The sequence below is a fragment of the Ochotona curzoniae genome, unplaced genomic scaffold (genome assembly GCF_017591425.1).
Source record: "Ochotona curzoniae isolate NIBS_2020 unplaced genomic scaffold, NIBS_Ocur_1.0 contig_2754, whole genome shotgun sequence".
NCBI lineage: Eukaryota > Metazoa > Chordata > Mammalia > Lagomorpha > Ochotonidae > Ochotona > Ochotona curzoniae.
In genome coordinates, this window is record NW_024465582.1 from 32,670,684 (window position 1) to 32,690,907 (window position 20,224).

A 20,224-nucleotide genomic window follows, 5' to 3' on the forward strand; every position below is an offset into this window, starting at 1 on the left:
AGTTTATATTGATTGCATAGTGGAATACTATTTGGATATATGAAGTAAAATAAAAAATTGTTAAAATTAATCTAACCTATTCTTTTTTTAATGTGGCTCTTAGAAATTATATATTTCTTACCTTACATATCTGCTAAACAATACTAATCTTGAAAATTTGTTAGAATCAGGGCAGAATCAAAACAAAACATCTAGATTTTAAAGTAACTTATGGAGGGTCCCACACAGTAGTCTAATGGCTAAAGTCCTCATCTTGCATGCATGGGATCCTATATGGGCACCAGTTTGTATCCCAGCTGCTCCACTTCCCATCCACCTCCGTGCTTGTTGCCTGGGAAAGCAGTAAAGGACAGCCCAAAGCCTTGGGGGATCCTGCACCTGCATAGGAGATCTGGAAGAAGCTCCTAGTTTCAGATCGGCTCAGCTACAGCCATTGCAGCCACTTGGGGAGTGAATTAGTGGAAGAAAGATCTTCCTGTCTCTCCTTCTCTCTGTAAATCTGCCTTTCCACTCAATAAAAATAAATAAGTCTTTATAAAAAATAACCTATTGCTAGGCCAGCGCCATGATATAATAGTTCAAGCTTACAACCATGGTGCTAGCATTCCATATGAGAGATAATTGGTCTCTCAGCTACTCCAGTTCTGACCCAGTTCCCTGCTTATTTGCTGGGAAAGCAGTAGAGGATAGCTCGAGTCCTTGAGACCCAGTGAGGATGAGCAGTAGAGGATAGCTCAGCGAGAGACCCAGGAGAAACTCCTGACTTCACATTGGCTCACATTTGGCCACTGAGGCCATTTGGGAAAAGAAGCAGTAGTTGCAAGATCTGAATCTCTCCTGTCCCCTGCCCGACCCCACAAAAAAGTTTAAAAAGTAACTTATGTGTGAGTGTCAGCTGATATTGTGAGATTGTATAAAAATGCTGCTGTATGTGGCGGGCGCGGTGGCGCAAGGGCGCGGTGGCGCAAGTGGTTAAGGTCCTCGCCTTGCACGCCCGGGATCCCATATGGGCGCCGGTTCTATCCCAGCAGCCCTGCTTCCCTTCCAGCTCCCTGCCTGTGGCCCGGGAAAGCAGTCCAGGACGGCCCAAAGCTTTGGGAACCTGCACCCGCGTGGGAGACCTGGAAGAGGCTCCTGGCTTCAGATCGGCATAGTATCGGCCGTTGCGCTCACTTGGGGAGTGAATCATCAGACGGAAGCTCTTCCTCTCTGTCTCTCCTCTCTGTATATCCGCCTTTCCAATAAAAAAATAATAAAAATAAATCTTAAAATAAATGTGAATCCTCTAAAAAAAATGCTGCTGTATGAATTATAGCAATGAGGAACATCCCAATAATTTTCAGAGAAAGCGTAGAATGAGAAAATGAGACTCTAATATGGCAACTGCTCTAATTAGGATGGAATTTCAAGAAAGAATCAGTGAATGATACAAACCAGAAAGGAGAAGGCGGATCGAGAAAAGTCACTGAATCTGAGTGATACGCAAGAGGTTTCAGTGGAGTCTAAGAGGGATAGATTATAAGAGATTAAGAATGTGGAGGCTGATGAAGTAGAGTGTTTGTCTAAACTATTCTTTGAAGAATCGAGTTCTTTTCTAAAGATATTAATCACTTGGTTTGAACGGAGTCCAGGGAAGTCTAAGCATGTTTATTTGCTAAAAGGAAGGGTCAGTGAAGCAGAGGAACTTGGAATCAACGAAAGAAACATGAAATGCCTACAGTTAAAACATTGGGTCCCAAACCTGATTGTATACTTCAGTCACTTGGGGAACTCGCTACACGATCGAGTACCATCCCACATCTAAAGTTAACATATTTTCTGGATGTTTGTCTCAGGCAACAGGTTCTTCCAGGTGATCGTGCTGCATCTGCCTATCGAGCAAGAAAAGAAAATGGAGGCTACTGAGGACATCTGAAATGACTGACCTCTAGCATCCAAATCTAGAGCTAGTTAAACTTAGACCGAAGAATGGTGGGCCATGAAGTGTGCTTAAGGAATTGGCTTCCATTATTACAGAATGAACACGGGTTTGGTATCAGTGAAATACTAAAAAAGCTCGAAAGATGCTGGATTTTCATCAGAGAGGATTATTTTAGAATTCAGAATCTGGCAGGCCAAATATAAAATGTGTTGTGGATGTGCGTCACATAGAAAAAAATATTTAAAAAGGAATTCCTGAATCAGGCCTGTCAGGTTGGTAACTCTGATACACGACCACAGGACAACAGTTAAAGGGATGGAGTTGGGATCATGAAGATGCATTAAAGGTTGAGTCAGTCTGGAATTATCATGAGGACTTCAGATTCTCCTAAGCCTTGGTCCAGATAGCTGTAGAGAGCATTTCCAGAGTACGGTGTCTGCCTGGGTGTACAGTCTTCTCTGACTGTGTATAATCCATCCTAGCTTTTGTTGAAAATGGAGTGAATGCTTGACACTCACAGATTACAGCACACGCAGTTTTCCCAATCCATCAGCAGCCGTTGGAGTTCATGACCTACGTGGATAATAAACTCACTTCTGGGCCAGCATTAAGTCAAGACGTAGCCCATGATACCAGATCTTATGGTGGATTACTAGTTGGAAACCTGGCCGCTCTACTCCGGAACCACCTCCTTATTGAAACATCTCCAAAGGCTGTGGAAGATGGTCCATGTACTTGGATCCCACCACCCACCTTGAAGATGTGGATGTAGTTCCTAGATCCTGGCTTCAGCCTAACCCAGCCTTGACTGATGTGGCTGCTGAGGGAGTGAACCAGTGGATGAAAGATCTCTCTCTCTCTCTCCATCTCCCTACAACTCTACCTTTCAGATAAATATTTTTAAATAATAATCTAAGACATAATTTTGAATCTCCAAGTTTAAAACTGTCTTCCCTTGAGTAACTCACCAAACTAATGACGTGCAGTGAAATCAACATTTATGTTTCAGTTTGCCCTTAACACTTGATTGTATTAATTATCAAAAACATTAAGCCTGGTAGATTTCATAGAAGAAGAAATTACATGTCGTATTAGAAGACCAAATAGTTTAAAATGAGTTTTAAAAGCTTTTAATGTTGCGCCAACATGTATTTAAAAAATTGTTTTAATCCAAAATGTGTTTATTGGGAAGGCCTGCCACTCATCTTGATTCAGAAGGAACATCCTTCCGTAAGCCTCTCTTTGCCTCCCCTGGGCTGGGGTCCAAGCACTTGGGCTATCTCCTGCTTTTCCCAGACACAGTAGCAGGGAACTGAACCGGAACTGGAGCAGCCAGGACTCAAACTGACATGCATATCAGTGCCATTGTCATAGTCAGAGGCTTAACTTGCTACACCACAATGCTGGCCTCAAAGTTGTCAACTTTAAAAGCATTGTTTAGGGCCCAGCATGGTAGCCTGGTGCCTAAGGTCCTCATCTTGCATGCACCAGAATCCCATATCTGGTGCCAGTTCATGTCCTAGCAGCTCCATTCCCCTTCCAGCTCCCTGCTTATGCTCTTGGGAAAGCAGTCAGGATGGCTCAAAGCCTTGGAAACCTGCACCTGCTTGGGAGATCTGGAAGAAGCTCCAGCCTCCTGGCTTCAGATCAGCTCAACTCTGGCAGTTGTGGCCACTTGGGGAATGAACTAGCAGATGGAGGATCTTTCTCTCCGCCTCTCTTTCTCACTATAAATGTGACTTTCCAATAAAAATAAATGAATCTTTAAAAACAAAACAAGAAAACATTGTTTCTTTATGTTCCTATCCCAAAGTCTGCGAAAGTTCATGGAAAACCTAGTGCTGTCTTTTAATTCCATTTTCTATAAACTTCATTGAAGCATATGAGTACTCAGAATGGAATTGCTCTTCTGTTTTTGCTAAACAACTCTTGGTGTATTATATACTTATAGAACTGTTTTTTGTTTTGTTTTGTTTTATAGTGAGGAACTTAGAAAAGAAGCCAGACAATTAAAACGGGAACTCTTGGCAGCAAAACAGAAAAAAGCAGAAGACACAGCCAGAGCAGAAAAAAGGAGTGAAGGTAACGACCTTGACTGTCGCCAGATACGTCTGCCTCTCCCTGGCTCCTTCCTCTGCCCTCCTTCCTTCCTTTTTCTCCTTGCCTCCTTCCTCCTGCCTCTTCTTGCCGTCTCTCCTTCTTGTGTTTTCAGTTGGGTTTCCAATAGTTTTTTGTTCTGTTAGCCAATGAAGCAGGTTTTTGTGCAGTTCATTTCTGAGAAGTAAATACAGTATTAGCATGACTGTAGCTCCTACGAAGGCTGAATGAGAACCGACAGGGGACTTGAAATCAGGCGCAACGTCAGTGTTGCCGTAGCACGTAACTGGATTAGAAGTGCACACGGGATGCAGTGTTCATTTTTTTTTTAAGTGTTACATACTCTTTCAGCCATTTAGAAAAGCGTTTGAGACCTGCGTTTTTGGCCTCAGTTTTTTGCTTTTACTCTTATGTTAAGACATGGAAAATCTAAAACATTAGTAAAAGCCTGCTAGAATCAGGTTAAATATGTTCTTCGTTACACTGTAACTTTTGTTAAGCTATTCGTTTCTAAAAAGCTATTTCGCTAAACAATTCAATTTGATTTAAAACTGAGCTGTGGAGTGCAAAATAATATTCATTTTCCCCTGCAACAGTTTGGAACCCTCAAATTGGTTTTCCTATTAGAATAATAAATTCCATCATAAATTCAGTGAAAAGGATCAGAAATGTCATTCGGCTATGATCGATATGTAATAAATTTGACTTGGCATATTTGCCTTGCGCGTACACCTGTAGGTTTTATTCTTATGCTTTGGAAAGATTTCCAGTGTTTTTTATCTACTAGATTCTGTAATCATCTCTGTGGCATATGAAAGAATAATATGCTGCAAGCATGTGAATGGCAGCATGATATGTGAGAGACACGTGTCTCCTCCAGCTTTAGGATCCATTGGTAGATGGTGGATTTGCTTCTAGACAAGTTATCTGCTGTGCTTTGCCAATGGCGACTATTGCCTTCACTCCTGATATTTTTGTTGTCTGGGATTCTTTTGCAGGAAAAAGCTCTCTTTGTTTCAATATAAACACGTGACTATCTATGATAATCTAAATATTGTAATATTAAAGTATCATTATTGCTTGTGTTCAGTTTTCCTAGCCTTGACCGTATTCATTTGTAGGGTGGCTCCTGTGGCCTTTGGACTTTATTCCATCCTTTGAGCACTTTCTTAAATCTGGTCTCACAAGGAACCCCCATAATTACCCTATATGTTTTCACTCCTTTGAGACTGTAATCAGCCACTCTGAGGAGCACAGGTTCCTTTATTGGAGTAATATATCTAGAAACCAAGAGGTAGGCAGTGAACTGGCTTTTTAATTTTTATTCTTAGATTTCTGTAGGGCTTTTAGGGGTAATATTTTGTCACTATATTGTTATAACGCTATCTCTAATACATTTTATGGCTTATCTTTGTCTTAAAATTACACTTTTCCTAAATTTGCTTTGATCTTTTTAGTTGGCAAATACTGCTGATATGATCGAAAGCTGTTTATTATGAAAGATTATAAATTTGAGTGAATACTGCATTCCATTTGAAGTTCCTAGGCAGTTATTAACTCTAGTATTTGCTTCTTTCCTCATGATTACACGTGACTTCCTGAGCCATCTTATTCCAGAGCGTTAAAGATGAAGGGAATTTTAGGCATCCCTGACTGTGCGTTAGAAGATCACCCTGATCTTCCCAGCTGACAGATATCATCCTAAGGTTATAACTACATGAACTCTGGACCCAGAGGCTCTCATACATGTTTACAGAGCAAGATCCTCATACGAAAAGAAATTGGAAAGGGTTATTTGACCTTGGCTCTATAAGTTCATGTGTCAACTGAATCGAATACTCTATTGAAACCTACTGTACAAAGATTCCTTGATTGGGCTATATGACTGCTCAACAAGCTCTTGCAGAAGCATTTAGCTTTAAGTTGTCTAATTATTCTGGCGAATCAGAATGATTTGATCTTTGGAATATTTCATGTTGTATCTAGCAGCCTTACTTGCTATAAGCGTAGGAGCAGATCATATTTTGAGACATTGTCTGCAAAATTTCACGTAGTGAATTCCTGTCATCCAACTTTCTTTTTTTTTTTTCTTCTTTTTTTGTCTGTATTTTTTTTTCTTTATTTTTGACAATCTTTACATGGTTAATTAGGGCACAAATGTTCAAGGGCTGAGGAAAGTGGATAAGACTATTATTTCCACATTCTCTTCTTTCCCTGTATCTGGGGTAAGTCCCACCTAGCCTCCCACCCATCCCAGGTCCCCGATATGGGGCATGCTCCGAGGGTCTTGCTCAAGTGGTTTTGATAGTTCAACAATTCTAAATTGCTGCCAATCTCACCATCCCAAGCACGATGAGGTCGCCACAGAATCCACTGGCTGACATAGTCACACTAGAGTCTGCGTTTGCCCAGTTTTTCACTGCCAGCATATGGCTGGGGTAGTGGGTTGATGTGTTCTGTCCTCTGCTGTGGTGCCAGGCGTCCTCTGCAGGTTCTGATAGACTGCCATATCCTCCATGCACACCTGATTGTGCTGTCCACTGCTCCGACTGAGCCTCTGATGAGGCTCGGCTCTGGCACTTGCACTCCATGGCAGACCATGGAACGTGTGCTTCTCTTCATGTTTAGGGTTCTGAGTTCAGCAGTTTGACTGGGGAGATCCCCAAAGAAACTTTGTCTGAGGTGATCCCAGACCAGATTCTTGTGTGTATTTTTAAGTACAGGGCCCAGCACAGCCCATCACCCCAATCAGCTGGTAGTTGCAATTGCTGGGTCAGTTCTGTGTCCAGCTCTGTCTTCCACTGGAACCAATGGGTGTCATAGTCCAGCCTGATTCTGCCCAGCACACACTCAGCCCCTCACATAAACCAGTCTGAGCTGCAGCCTAATCAGAGCGACCGACAATAAGCCCCACCAAACCTGCTCCCTGCCCTAGTTCCCATGCTTGCCAGTATGTATAGCAGACTAGTCCAGTCTGTCCCACATCCCATTCAGCTCTCATACATGTCAGTGGACGTTGAATCCTAGTTCAACCCAACCAGCTTCACTCTTCAGCCCACACACATGCTGTTGCATGCCATTCTGTCCAGCCACCCCTGCCCTAGTTCTGGTGGGAGTGGTAACAGAAGAGGGAGGTGCCCACTGTTTTTCTCCTATGCCACTCCCACTCCTGGATCATTCACTTTCCGGATGGTTCTTTAGTTTAACCAACCAACTTTCTATACAAACTTTTATATGGCTGTGCACCACACTTGTTAATATAGAAAGATTAAAAATACATTACATTTGGTATTTTTAATGCTAATTTTAATATTTGCTCCCTGAAGCATTAATGGTTTTCAAGTGCTTTGGATTTTTATAGCTTCTCAAAAATAACATTCTTAATTACAATTACTAGCAGTAAAGTTATTTAATTTTTGGTATAGTTTTCTTGTCATATATCCAAAGATAAAAATCCTTTGTGTTATCCTCAGGGTTCTTGTAGTAAATCAAATAATGAGATAACAGCATATTTACAGTGATGGATAAAATAATAATTTAAAATTTGTAAGAAGAGCATTGAGTCCTGTTTCCGCTTAGTTTTCTATTCAGATTCTACAAATTAAAAATGTGAATTTTGATACTCTAGTAGTTGTAGCTGAGGTCTATAATGAATATGGTTAAACATAATAAAAATCTCAAAAATATCATGTTTTTCAAAGTTGCAATGCTATGATTACACTCAGCTAAACTGATATTTTAAACATAGATGATGAGTAGATATCCTCAGGTTAAGCTTCTAGAGTGATTATTTCCTGCTTGTGTGAATCTGTTGTAACATTTGCTGACTATAGCCACATCATTTTAGAATGTAATATGTTATGTTTGTGTTAGATACACTTGCCAAGAAATGTACAGGAATAAGAAAGCCTCTTCTAATGCCTGTGCATCATTAGAACAGCAAGAAAGCCTCTTGTTCTAGGGCCTGCTCATTAGAATACGCACTCTTGGCCTTTGTGTGTGAGTGGAGATCCCCCATTAACTCAGGTGTGGCTCTTCGTGCGGGAATTCTGACATCTTAGGAAATCACCTTTAATCATGCAATCAATTGGCTTTGTATTTACCTAGGTCCCTTGGCCATATTCTAATCCCATGCTACTTTTTTTGTATTTACACATATTTTATTTTGTTTTATGATATAGTTCCATAGGCTCTGGGGTTGCCCATGCCCTTCCTCAAGGTCCCTCCCTAATCATATAATAGTTTTAAATCTATTCTGTCAGAATAGGCAAGTTACTCTAAAGTCTGGAACCGTTTGTTTCTCTGGAATATATATTCCTTATATCCCAAAGATGCTGTCATGTAGATGCTTTATGTAAATATGACATCTTCATTCTTGCCATTGGTTTGACATGTAGTGACTTCTTAGAGCCTCCCAAGCAATTCATAAAAAAATCAAGCTAACAAAATAATGCAAATTCCTAATCAACTGTTTGAATCCCTTGCATATAAAAAAAATGCTTCAGAAAATTAAAGAAAACCAAACATCAAAGAAAAAAAAAAAAAACACTGTTACAGCCACATAACCAAATTGTTTTTTGTAACAGCCTGATTTTAGTTTGTAAAATTTCAGTGAGATTTCCTAGTTGAATGCAGCGTCTGCAGTAGACCCTAACAGCATCATCGAGGCACGTGAGGAATGGTTTGCTTCAGATAGCAGCAGTGTCAGGAGAGAGAGTGCAGGGCCAGCCTGTTGACGGCCTTGGAGTCTCTCTAGCCCGCTGTATATCATCCAGGCAGTGCGTGGGATTGCTGCGGGGGTCGTACATTCTGAATAAGATGGATAATTAATTGGAAATAGAGTTGGTTCCCTATGTTGGCTCTGTCAAGTTCTTTAATAAACTACATAATCCTTTTCATTGAATTATGGCTGTAAGTCCTTTCCAGGTTTCTCTAAGTTTCCTCATGCACAGACCAGCACCAGACTGAACACAGTCACAGGGAGATACAGGCTGAGAAGGACTGTGTAATTAGCTTCAGGGAGATGAGGTGTCACCTTCTTCTCAAAGTTGTAAGCAGACAGCACCTGTTCTGTGAGTGATGCCGGAAATCAGGGCAGGAAGTAGGAGGTTGTAAGTCAAGAAAGAATGCTGAAGCCTTCTCATGGCACACACCCCTGAGGGGCGTCGTCCCCCAGGCTGCTCTGCGTTGTTGCAAGCATCTTCCTGATGCTGGAGTAAGTCAGACCAGGGTGCGTCAGGCTTGCTGGGTTGTGAGCACATACAGTTTTTGATTACTGTTCAGTGATCTAATATATGATATTAAAGTCAGTTCATCTTTGTTTTTGAACAAATTGCCCCTTGGAATGTTAGCTCTGAGCTGTGCTAACACCTCATAGAATGTCCTTCTTGTAGATCAAGATCTCCTTGGTGTTAGCCTACTCTTACATTGAAGAAATGTCAGCAGCGTATTTGTACTTGATTTACAGAAAACTTGTCAGATCATCAGTCATGGTCTGTTTCCTGCTGCTTCGGGCATTCCTGATGACACATCAGTGGTCTAGTTTTTCCAAGTTCTGGGTATATTGAAGAATAACAAAAGTAAGTAGGGTCCGGCGCAGTAGCCTAGTGCCTGGAGTCCTCACCTTGCACATGCCAGGATTCCATGCATGTACTGGTACTAATCCCGACGGCCCCACTTCCCATCCAGCTCCCTGCTTGTGCCCTGGGAAAGCAGTCAGGGGCAGCCCAAAGCCTTGGGACCCTGCACTCATGTGGGAGAACCTGGAAGAAGCTCCAGGCTCCTGGCTTCGGATCGGTTCAGCTGTGGCCCTTGCAGTCACTTGGGGAGTGAATCAGTATATGGAGGATCTTTGTCCCTACTCTGTGTATCTGACTTTCCATTAAAAAAAGTCAGCAAGAATATTCTCTCAGTGGATGATCTTTTTTATTAAGCATATGTAAATAATCAAGAAAATATGAGTAAACAAAAGGAAAGTCAGAACAGAGGCTAATCTATGGACCTTTTATACAACCAATTTGTTGGAATAAGAAGTATAGAGAAAAGCATGGTTGCAGACTCCTATTCTGGCAGCAGCATGGCATGGCGGCTGACCTCTTAATTCCGGGTCATGGCACATAGGAACATGCAGTCGCATATTGTGTAGATATTTTATTTCCTCCAAAAGCATCTCAGTATCTTTAAATGATAAAAGCCATTCGCATTCGTTGGGATGGCCCTGATTATTAACATTGGATGATATTTATTGTTCCTTTACAGTTTAAAGAATAGCCAGTGCTTTGGAGATGTTTTAAAAAAATTAATATTCAAATAAAGATGAAATTATCTGTGGCATTCAGTTGTATGGAATTCCTCATTCTATTCAAATCTTGGAAAAATAAATGTTCCCCTGTAGCCAGGATGATCTCTCAAGTGAGATTATTGCACACATTACTACTTCGTGTGCTAAAAAACCATGCTATATATTTTTTTCCCTCTTGCATACATTGAGAGAAAAAGAAACTTTCACATCCTGGCTCATTCCCCCAAATACCTACAGCGGCTGGGCCTAGCAGGAGTTCGGTCCAGGTCCTTCCCATGGATGGCAGGGACCCAACTTGCATCAACATCTCCTGGCTCATGCCGGTGTAGAAGCCAGAAGCTGGGAATCAGGAATGGAAATCTAGAACTCTAAATCCAGTCTCTGAACTACGGGACACAGGCATTTGAACCACTTAACAGCTCCTGCTATATTCATACCAGTGTTTTCAATAATATGATTTTAGAGGAGAAAACCTTTTGCAGGTCTATAGGAGATGTACAGATGTACCTAACCAGGGCCATTATGATGTTGCGGATTGCCTGCAATGCTGGCATCCCATGTGAGTGCAGGTTCATGTCCCAGCTGCCACCCTTGCAACAGTGCAGCTCCCTGTTAGTGACCTGAGAAGCAGCAGCAGAAGAGGGCCGGGAGTTTGGGCCCCTGTTAGCCACATGGGAGAACTGGGGAAAAGGCCTGTCTGTGCTTGGGCCAAGCCTTGCCCTTGCAGCCATCTGGGCACTGAACCAGTGGATGGAAAACGGTTCTCCCTCTCTGTCTCTTCCCCTCTCTTCGTAGCTCTGGCCTCCAAATCAGTCTTTGTTAAAAAGGTGTATAACCTCAGAGTTATATAAAGGGTTTAATCTTTCAGTCAGTTATTTAAGAGATATTCATATTTCACTTTAGTTCATAGCTCTCGATTTTTATTTTGTGTTGTTTTATTTTTGACAATTCATTTAAGGCCTCTGGACTTAGACCACTAATGTTTCATATATTATATAGTAAACTAATGACTAAAAAGCCTTGCTGCTAAAATTTGACAAAATATATCTTAATATGTTAAGATTACAAACTATACAGAGTATAGGATCTCTCCCTTTTCTTCCCGCTTCTCCTTCCTTAATTTCCCCCTCATATTGTTATAGTAGTATAGTCCTTCAGTGATAGTTACAACTTTAATATTCTTCATGGCATTGTAGGTATGGACAAAATTAGAACATCTGTCTGCAAAACTGTATCCTAGAAAATAATAAAAATACTTTTTTTAGAAGATACACTTAGCAATCAGACATTTCTCATAAGCTGTCAGCAACAAATACTTGGCAAACCGTAGTTATGGGCATATTTAATTATTCTGTGCAGTGAAATTTTTAACCAATTCTCATACTTCTTAGTGATAAACTCCGGGCCATCCTACAGGCTTCCAGGTGATTATGATGCATCCGCTGCTACTTGTAAAGCCTCATATATGGGAGATGTTGTCTGGCTCCTTCCCTCACACTCACTGCAGTGCGTTCAGCTCTGTAGCGACGGTACTTGAGCCAATGACAGTCGGGGTGGGGGGAGCAAGTGGCAACTCAGTCAGTGCAGGCAAAGGTGATCCTGAGAAGCCTACAGGCAGAATGTCACCATGTGCAGTCTTGATGCCACCTGGCAAGACGAGCACAAGCAGCAGCAGCCGGACGGCCTGCCGGCTTCTCGGAGAGGGAGGGACCATGTCGCTAAAGAGAAGCGAGAATGCAAGGACGTACAAAGGCAAGCAAGGTTCCCTCCAAAAGTGTGAGCGAAAAAGAGATTTAAGGATCCCAGTGCATCAGAGAGGTCACCTTTGCTTTTATTTTTTTTTTCCTGTTTTGTTTTGATTTTCACCCTCAAATCAGAGAACATCGCTAGCATATCCTTTGGTGGGGCTGCTAAGAAAATGGGAGAGACATGGAATTACATGCTACCGACGGGGATAAGAAGGCGGCTAAGGTGTAAGAAAAATCAAACCAAAAAAGGATGTTGCTTCATACTAACCCTGTTGCTAGACAAGTAAAAAAGAAAAGGAGGGGTGAGGGCTGGGAATGAGGGGGGAGTTGTCAAGATAGAAAGGCGCTAGAAAATGAAAGATCAAGAGAAGAAGGAAGAATGATAAGTTGATTCCATCATGGGTTTTTTTCCCCCTTGTCTAAAAAACACTTAACCTGCTGTCCAAGATTCACCCCTTTCACAGTTAGAAAAAAAAAAAATAGAAGCATAAGGTTGTGTAAGGTGTTTAAACTGTACTCTCTTTTGTGTGTGTGTTAACACTCTGCTGAGTATGTCTTCAGAGAGTAGCCATTTGTGTTGCCTTGCACAGCATGCGATTTTGTAGATTGACATGGAAATGTGAAAGCAGGGTCTTGTTGGCACACAACACAACACAGACACCAACGTGTCTGTGATGCAGCTTCTATGAAATAATTGCTCTCTTAACTGAATTTTGTAATTCTCCCCCCAAAAAGTTGCAGTTGTGTTGTGTTCTGAATGCTTCTAATATAGTTTTTAGTAGTAATAGAACAAAAAGAGCTAATGTATGTACAATTTTTTTTTTTTTACATCCTTTCCCTGTCTTTTCGGGGGAGAGGGAGAAGGGTGGCACAGAGAGAGGAATTCATATCCACTGGTTCATTTCCTAAATGCCTGCAACTGACAGCTGAGTGAAGCCAACTCCAGGAGCCAGGGAGTCAGTCCCAGTCTTCCACAGAGAATGGCAGGAAGCTACCTGTGGAAGCCTGCACCTGCTACCTGCCAGCGTGCACATTAGCAGGAAGCTGGAGTGGAGAACGGAGCCAGGACTGTAATGCAGCTGAATCACTGTGCCAAATGTCCAACCCCTCCCTCCATCTTAACAGAGCCTTCTCATCGTGCTTCCTGCCTAGTGGGTGCTGTAACTCGAATGCACAATCTGAGCAGTATGCTTGGGAACTTCCAATCCTCCCTTCTGTTGCTGTTTTCATCTGTGTCATCCCTCTCCCACTAAAAGGAGGCTAATTGATACACTTAGGTACTAGATTTGAAAGGCAGAGCAATTGAAGGGGAAACAGGCAGAGACAAAGTCCTCTCTGGTTCACTTCTCAAGCAGCTGCTACAGCCTGGTCTGGGCCAGGTTAAAGCCAGGAGCCAGGAGCTCCATCCTGGTATCCTACATGGCAGGCAGGGCTCCAAGTAACGGAGCTGTATTTCAGTGCCTTCCTAAGTATATTAACGGGAAGCTAGATCGGAGGCACAGTAGCCAAAACTCAAACCAGCACTCCTGTATGGGACGCTGGCATTTCAAGTAACTCTTCAGCCTGCAGCTTCACACACCAGACCCAGTATTAGTGTTTGTTCCTTATTATTGCTTTTAAGAAAGAAAGTATTTCTTCCAATTATGAAAGTAGCATATATATTTTGCAAAAATATCAAATATAGAAAAGCTTGAAGTATAATAAATTTTATTATACTTTTACCAAAAAATACCAGTAGTAGCTTTTGATTTTTTTTTTTTTGGACTTCTTTATCTTCATGTGCTGGAAAAAAAATTTTTTTTTCCCTTATAATGCCATTTAGTTGGAACTGTCCAGTAACTATAAAGGGGGCACTAAGTTTTATGGATATTTCTTCCTGTTTTGTTATCACAGCATAAGATGAGGAAGATGCTAGATATAAAGACCATGTAGAAATGTTTAAGAGGTGAGACACGCCCACCGTTGTCAGATTCTCCAGTTTAGAATATGTGTAGACAATGTCAGGAACTGCATCTCTGTTGCTGATGAAAATCATTTATATGTACCTCTCACTTTCTGGAAAAAAAAAAAATCTTAAAACATTTCTGAACTTGGGGCCCAGCATGATAGCATAGCAGCTAAAGTCCTCGCCTTGAATGTACCAGGACCCCATATAGACACTGGTTCTAATCCCAGCAGCTCCACTTCCCATCCAGCTTCCTGCTTCTGGCCTGAGAAAGCGGTCAAGGACGGCCCAAAGTCTTGGGACCCTGCACCCATGTGGGATACCCGGAAGAAGGTCCTGGCTCCTGGCTTCGGATCGGCTGAGCTCTGGCAGTTGTGGCTGCTTGTGGAGTGAACCAACAGTCGGAGGAGCTCTCTTTCCATGTCTCCTTCTTTCTGTATATCTGATTTTCCAATAAGAATAATCAATGAATCTTTTAAAATTTCTGAGCTCATGTTACAGTCTTGCCACTTCTTAAGTGGTCACTGATAATTTGACAAAAAAGCATTATAATTGGATTATATATTTGGAGACAAAATTGGAATAATTACGAATGTCCACTTAAGAAACATAAGGGTGTGTGGATGCATGTGCTTACACACATACATGGGCATTACAAAAGCACAGGTTGTGTTTTATTATTTTATATTGGAATGTGTCTAAATGGGAACTAATGTCATCTTTAAAAGTTCGATTATAATCAGTGTTCTCATTGGGAATGGAGTCGTTAACTTCTGCAGTAAGATGTTTTTCTTTTACATGACGTTTTCTAAGGTTTTACCCAACATAATCAGACTTATACAGTAATTCATTTAAATGCTGAATTTCTTCAACATTTTTTTAAATGTATTTTTATCTATTTTTGTTGGAAAAGCAGATACGCAGAGAGGAGGAGAGACAGAGAGGAAGATCTTCCATCCAATGATTCACTCCCCAAGTGGTTGCAAAGCCTGGATCTGAGCTGATCCAAATCCAGGAGCCTGGAGCTTCTTCCGGGTCTCCGATGCGGGTTCAGGGTCTCAAGGCTTTGGGCTGTCCTCAACTGCTTTCCCAGACCACAAGCAGGGAGCTGGATGGGAAGCGGGACCACCAGGAAACGAACTGGTGCCCATATGGGATCCAAGCGAGTGCAAGGCGAGGACTCCAGCCACTACGCTACCATGCCGGACCCCAATTACTTCAACAGTTAGGATCACTTAACCAAGTTTGTAAAAGATAACTCTTTCCACAACTTACAGTGTCAACCTGTGAATTTGTTGCATAAACTTGTTTGGCATGACTGCAAGGGTGTCAACTCTTTCCCAATTAAGAAAAAAAGGAGAAAAAAATGAGCCACTTAAAATGCACGCACACATACGAACACATGCACCCTGAATTCAGACACTTACATTAAAAGCTAGGAGAAATATCAGGCAACACAATTAGACCTTCCACAAAAATCAAAATTTTATTCAAACACTAAGTGCTAAGTGAGTAAATATAATATATATATATCATGAAAAGGTAGGCTTGAAAATAAAAAATCAAGCAGATTTTGAAACAAAGGGTATCTCCTAGAATGAGAATTATTATAGTTCCCCATTCCAAAACTCAGTGGATTTTATAAGCAACTAGACAGTGTTAAAAAGGGCGTTAGTGTGTTAAATGATTGGATTGGGTTCCAGCACTGTGGGATAACGGATAAAGCTGCTGTGTGCAGTACTGGCATCCTCTGTGGACACCATTTTGAATCCCAGCTGCTCCATGCCCAATGCAGTTCCCTGCTAATGTGCCGGGGAAAGCAACAGAGCATGTCCCAATTCCTTGCACGCTTGGACCCAGGGGCAAGACCTGCTAGAGGTCCCAGGCTCCTGACTTGACCCTTCCACAGTCCCTGCCGTTGTGGCCATTTGGGAAGTGAACTAAGATCTCATTCTCTCTGTCTCTGCTTCTCTTCCTGAAACTATGCCATTCAAGTAAATGTTTCTTTAAAAAAAGAATCGAGGGCCCGGCGCGGTGGCGCAAGTGGTTAAAGGTCCTCGCCTTGCACGCCCGGGATCCCATATGGGCGCCGGTTCTAATCCCGGCAGCCCCGCTTCCCTTCCAGCTCCCTGCCTGTGGCCCAGGAAAGCAGTCGAGGACAGCCCAAAGCTTTGGGAACCTGCACCCGCGTGGGAGACCCGGAAGAGGCTCCTGGCTTCGGATCGGCATAGTATCGGCCCGTTGCGCTCACTTGGGGAGTGAATCATCGGACGGAAGATCTTCCTTTCTGTCTCTCCTCTGTGTATATCCGCCTTTCCAATGAAAAAATAATAAAAATAAATCTTTAAAAAAAAAAAAAAAGAATCGAAAAATTACATGAAATTCATCTCAACAAGAGATAGGTGACCAAGAAGAAGAGGAAGATAATCTAATATAATATCTGATCCAATTCAAGGAGAGCATGAGAGATCAAATAGAGGCAATAGTTGAAGAGATGAGACCCAAGAATTTTTTATAGCTAAACGGAAAATCAATTCACAAAATAAAGAAACCATTCTGAAACTAAAAGATGAATAGAAATAAATCCAGACCAAGATATAAAGTTGGACCTCAGAGTATTTAACACAAAGCCATCTTTGAAGCAACTGGAGAGCCAAAGTCATTATGGGGGGAAAAAAAGTAAGAACTGATTTCTCAATACCAACAAACGAACACATAAAGCAAAGTGTTGCCCCTAAGGTACAAAGGGCAAGTTTTCATCTTTAATGTACTGAAGGAAAACCGGAAGACTTTGCTATCTACACACCCTGACTTTAAGTCATCATGAAGGACATATGTAAGGCAGTGAACAGGTAAACACATGTGGGAGATCAACAATGCAAGGGGAAGAAAATTAGAAAGTAGTAAATATAGAAGTAAATCTAAGTTAGAATTGAATTCATATGACCACAATAGCAGTAATGTCTTATTCAAAAAAAGAAATTGAAATGCATGGCTATGTACTGTGTAAAGTCATGTAGCAAGTAGAAGGAGTTTGAGAAAATATTCTGTAGACTTGGGGAAAAGGGGATTGTGCAAATTAAAAATATGTATGACAATACTTTCAGGAGAAACATAGCCAAGCAGGACCTAGCAAGAATAAGGTAAAAAATAAAATAGAGGAAATCAAAGACAGATCTATCAATACCTGTTAATGCAAAAAAAAGATCAGAGGCTTCACCTTCAATGCCAAGCTTTGTCAAATTGGTCTAAGCAAGAAAGTTTGCCACACAATGCTTACATGAGAAGCGTGTTAAATATGCTAGCTAATCAAGTCTAATAAACAAAGTTTATTAGGAATAAAAAAGTATCTCCATAATAATAGAAGCTTCAGTATACTAGGGAAATTGAACAGTCCCAAACTTGAATGAACCTACTAAGCCAGACTCAATGTATAAGGCAGAATTGATAGTTGTATAGTTTAATAAGCAAGCCAGTCCTTCATTGTGGTAGATTTTAACACATCCTCCAAGTAACCAATAAATAAACATAAAAGATTTGTGAAATATAAAAAAAATGAGCCACCCAATTAACCTACTATATATAATGCGCATAAAGAGGATATAGCACTCAACTGCCTCAAACTATCCATTCTTTATAGCACTTCTGAAAATATTATAGAAAGTAGCTGCATATTGAATCACAAGATAAGTTTTAACATTTTCCTGGGATTCTTCAAACAGGCTGTATTCTGTGATACAGTGCAACTGTTGGGAACTAAGTCCTTTGTATCTCTGGGTTTCCTATCCTTGTACCAAGCACAGATCAAAAATACTTGGCGAAGACAATTGGGTCTGTACTCAATACGTATAGACTCTTTCTTGATGTTCTATCTTCATGAGGGAGTACAGTATAATTACTATCCACACAGTATTTACATTGTATCAACTTTCTGTGTTTACATATCAAAGGATGTATATAGACTGTATGTAGATGCTGTGACATCGTATTTAAGGGACTTGAGCATCCAAAGACCTTAGCAATCACAAGAGCACATGAAATCAGTCCCCCACGAATACCAAGAACAACTGTTGTTACGGAAATTGCTGGTTGCTACCAATGCCAGTGCAGTCACAGCAGTACTTAGGAGCAAAGTTACAGCTTAGGTGTTGCTGTTTCAGGGAGTTATCATACAAATGTCTCCTGGAGAGAAGTTTTAAATAAAAGAGAAGAGTCAATAATGAAGAGCAGAAATCAATAAAAATATAAAAGTTTTAGAACTGGATCACAGTATGACAAGTATTGTAACTTCTTAGTCCATTACACATAAACGAATGATCAAAAAGATTATTTGACCTTATAGTGTTAAATGTTTGTCACTTTTCTTTCCCAGTGATCCTCCTTCTACAGATGTATAAAATCAGATCTAATCCCTGTGTGCAGTGACTTCCATAAAAGGTATTTCTATTAGTAGTGCTAGTTTTATTAGCCACAAAATAAGTTGCTATTAAATAGAGAAAAGAAAAGAGAGGCAGATAACTAAGTCTATAAAAATACCATGTTTAAATAAGATTGAGGATTGTTCTCATGCAAAACAGCCCAGAGATGAACCCTTCAAGACCAGCAGCTCATTCCAAAACCCTTTGTTTGTTTTTGTTTTTATTTTGCTTCTCTGCCATCTCCTGATGTGTGAGCATCATCTGCATGTTGGAAACTGGCACATCACTGTGTCTGTTTGTGATGGAAAAGCGGGAAACAACAAATACATGATTTCATCTTTTGATTTATTTGAAAAGCATAGTTCCAGAGAACAAGAGGGAGAGATTGGGAGAAGCCTTCCATCCACAGATTTGCTCCCCCAAAAAGCCACAATGACCAGAGCTGGACTCGTCTGAAGCCAGAAGCTCGGAGCTTCTTCTGTGTTGCCTGCCCTTTGTTGGACCATTGTCAGCTACCTTCCCTGGCACGTTTGCAGGGAGCTGGATTGAAAGTAGAGCAGCTGGCACTCAAAACAGCGCCAGTAGGTGGGAGCCTTCCCTGCTATGTCACAGCGCCAGCCCCTACACTTCTAATACAAACACATCTTTCTACTCTGCGCAGTCTACTGAGAGTACCCACTTTTGTTCACTTTAACTGAGATGCCCTGAATATGAATGCATTGCCTGCTGTTGCAGAGTCTTCCAGCCTCCTTCAGCCCTACTTCTCTGGCTTCTTATCCATGCAGGGCCAATGTCTTCACATCTGTCTTTTGAAACATTGGTCTCCTAGCTGGCAAAGAAAATGGTAAGAGAAGAGGTGTATGAACTTCAGCCTCTGTCTTTTACTCCAAAAGAAAAATGAACGAAAGAAGGAAAGCTATTGACACTAATAAATATATTGGGAATAAATGTTCAGAATTTTTTTTTTGAAAAATCTAAAGAACATTGCTCTAAGAATAGCACTGAAATCCTGTCCACACTTTCAACATTTTTTCACTCTTCTGCAAACTTGTTAATTGATTCTTGGTTGCCTGCCCTTTCCTCTCTGTTTTAATCATTATCCCAACTTAATTCCTCACCTCTTAGTTAAACCGCTTGACCTGCTTAGGCTATTATGTAATAGCAGAGAAAAACTTTTCATTGGCTGGAACACACAGATGTTAACATACAATGTGGAATTAGCTGAGGCATATGGTTTGGTCCTGAGAAGTAGGGGCAGCCTGAGGAGTCTTGCTTCTGGTAAAGTAGATCAGGTACTTTGTATTAAATTAGAATAATTGGAAGAACTGGTTAAATATTTAAACTCTTTCTTTAAAAGGTATCTTGGCAAAACTAAGTAAAAAGTAAAGAATTTCATGGCTAAGAGGCAATGGAAAATGGGGGTCCAGAGTTGTAGGGAAATTATTCCCTTGGGAAAGTTCGTTGCTTTCACAGAGCACTCGTGAGCCTGAAAAGGTGAAGTGGTGTTTGTGACAGCCTGTTCAGGAAAGGAGGTGGGGTCGGGGGTCCGGGCTGGCTCAGAGGAAGCCGGCGAGCACGCACACTGAGTCTCCTGGGGAAAGACTGTTCTTTAGTCGTATGGGTGAGAGAAAGAAGGAAGGCCTGTGTTGACTTCAGAGCTCCTCATTCTCGGAAATTGGATAAGCGCTATGAGATGTCGAGCGTGCATTCTCACTGCAGGAAATAATGCCATTCTAGACATTACATGGTTTTATAAACAATTTACAACCAAAATGTCTAGCATACAATCAAACT

At 41.2% G+C, this 20,224-nt stretch overlaps 1 protein-coding gene across 2 annotated transcripts in view; it reads left to right on the forward strand.

The window, feature by feature from the left end:
* Window positions 1–20,224, forward strand: part of CWC27 (CWC27 spliceosome associated cyclophilin) — a 202,829-nt gene that overhangs the window by 101,049 nt on the left and 81,556 nt on the right. For both annotated transcript variants that reach the window (XM_040977600.1, XM_040977599.1), the window contains exon 11: window positions 3,903–4,003. In XM_040977600.1, the coding sequence (XP_040833534.1) occupies window positions 3,903–4,003 (101 nt within the window). The remainder of the gene's footprint in view (window positions 1–3,902; window positions 4,004–20,224) is intronic.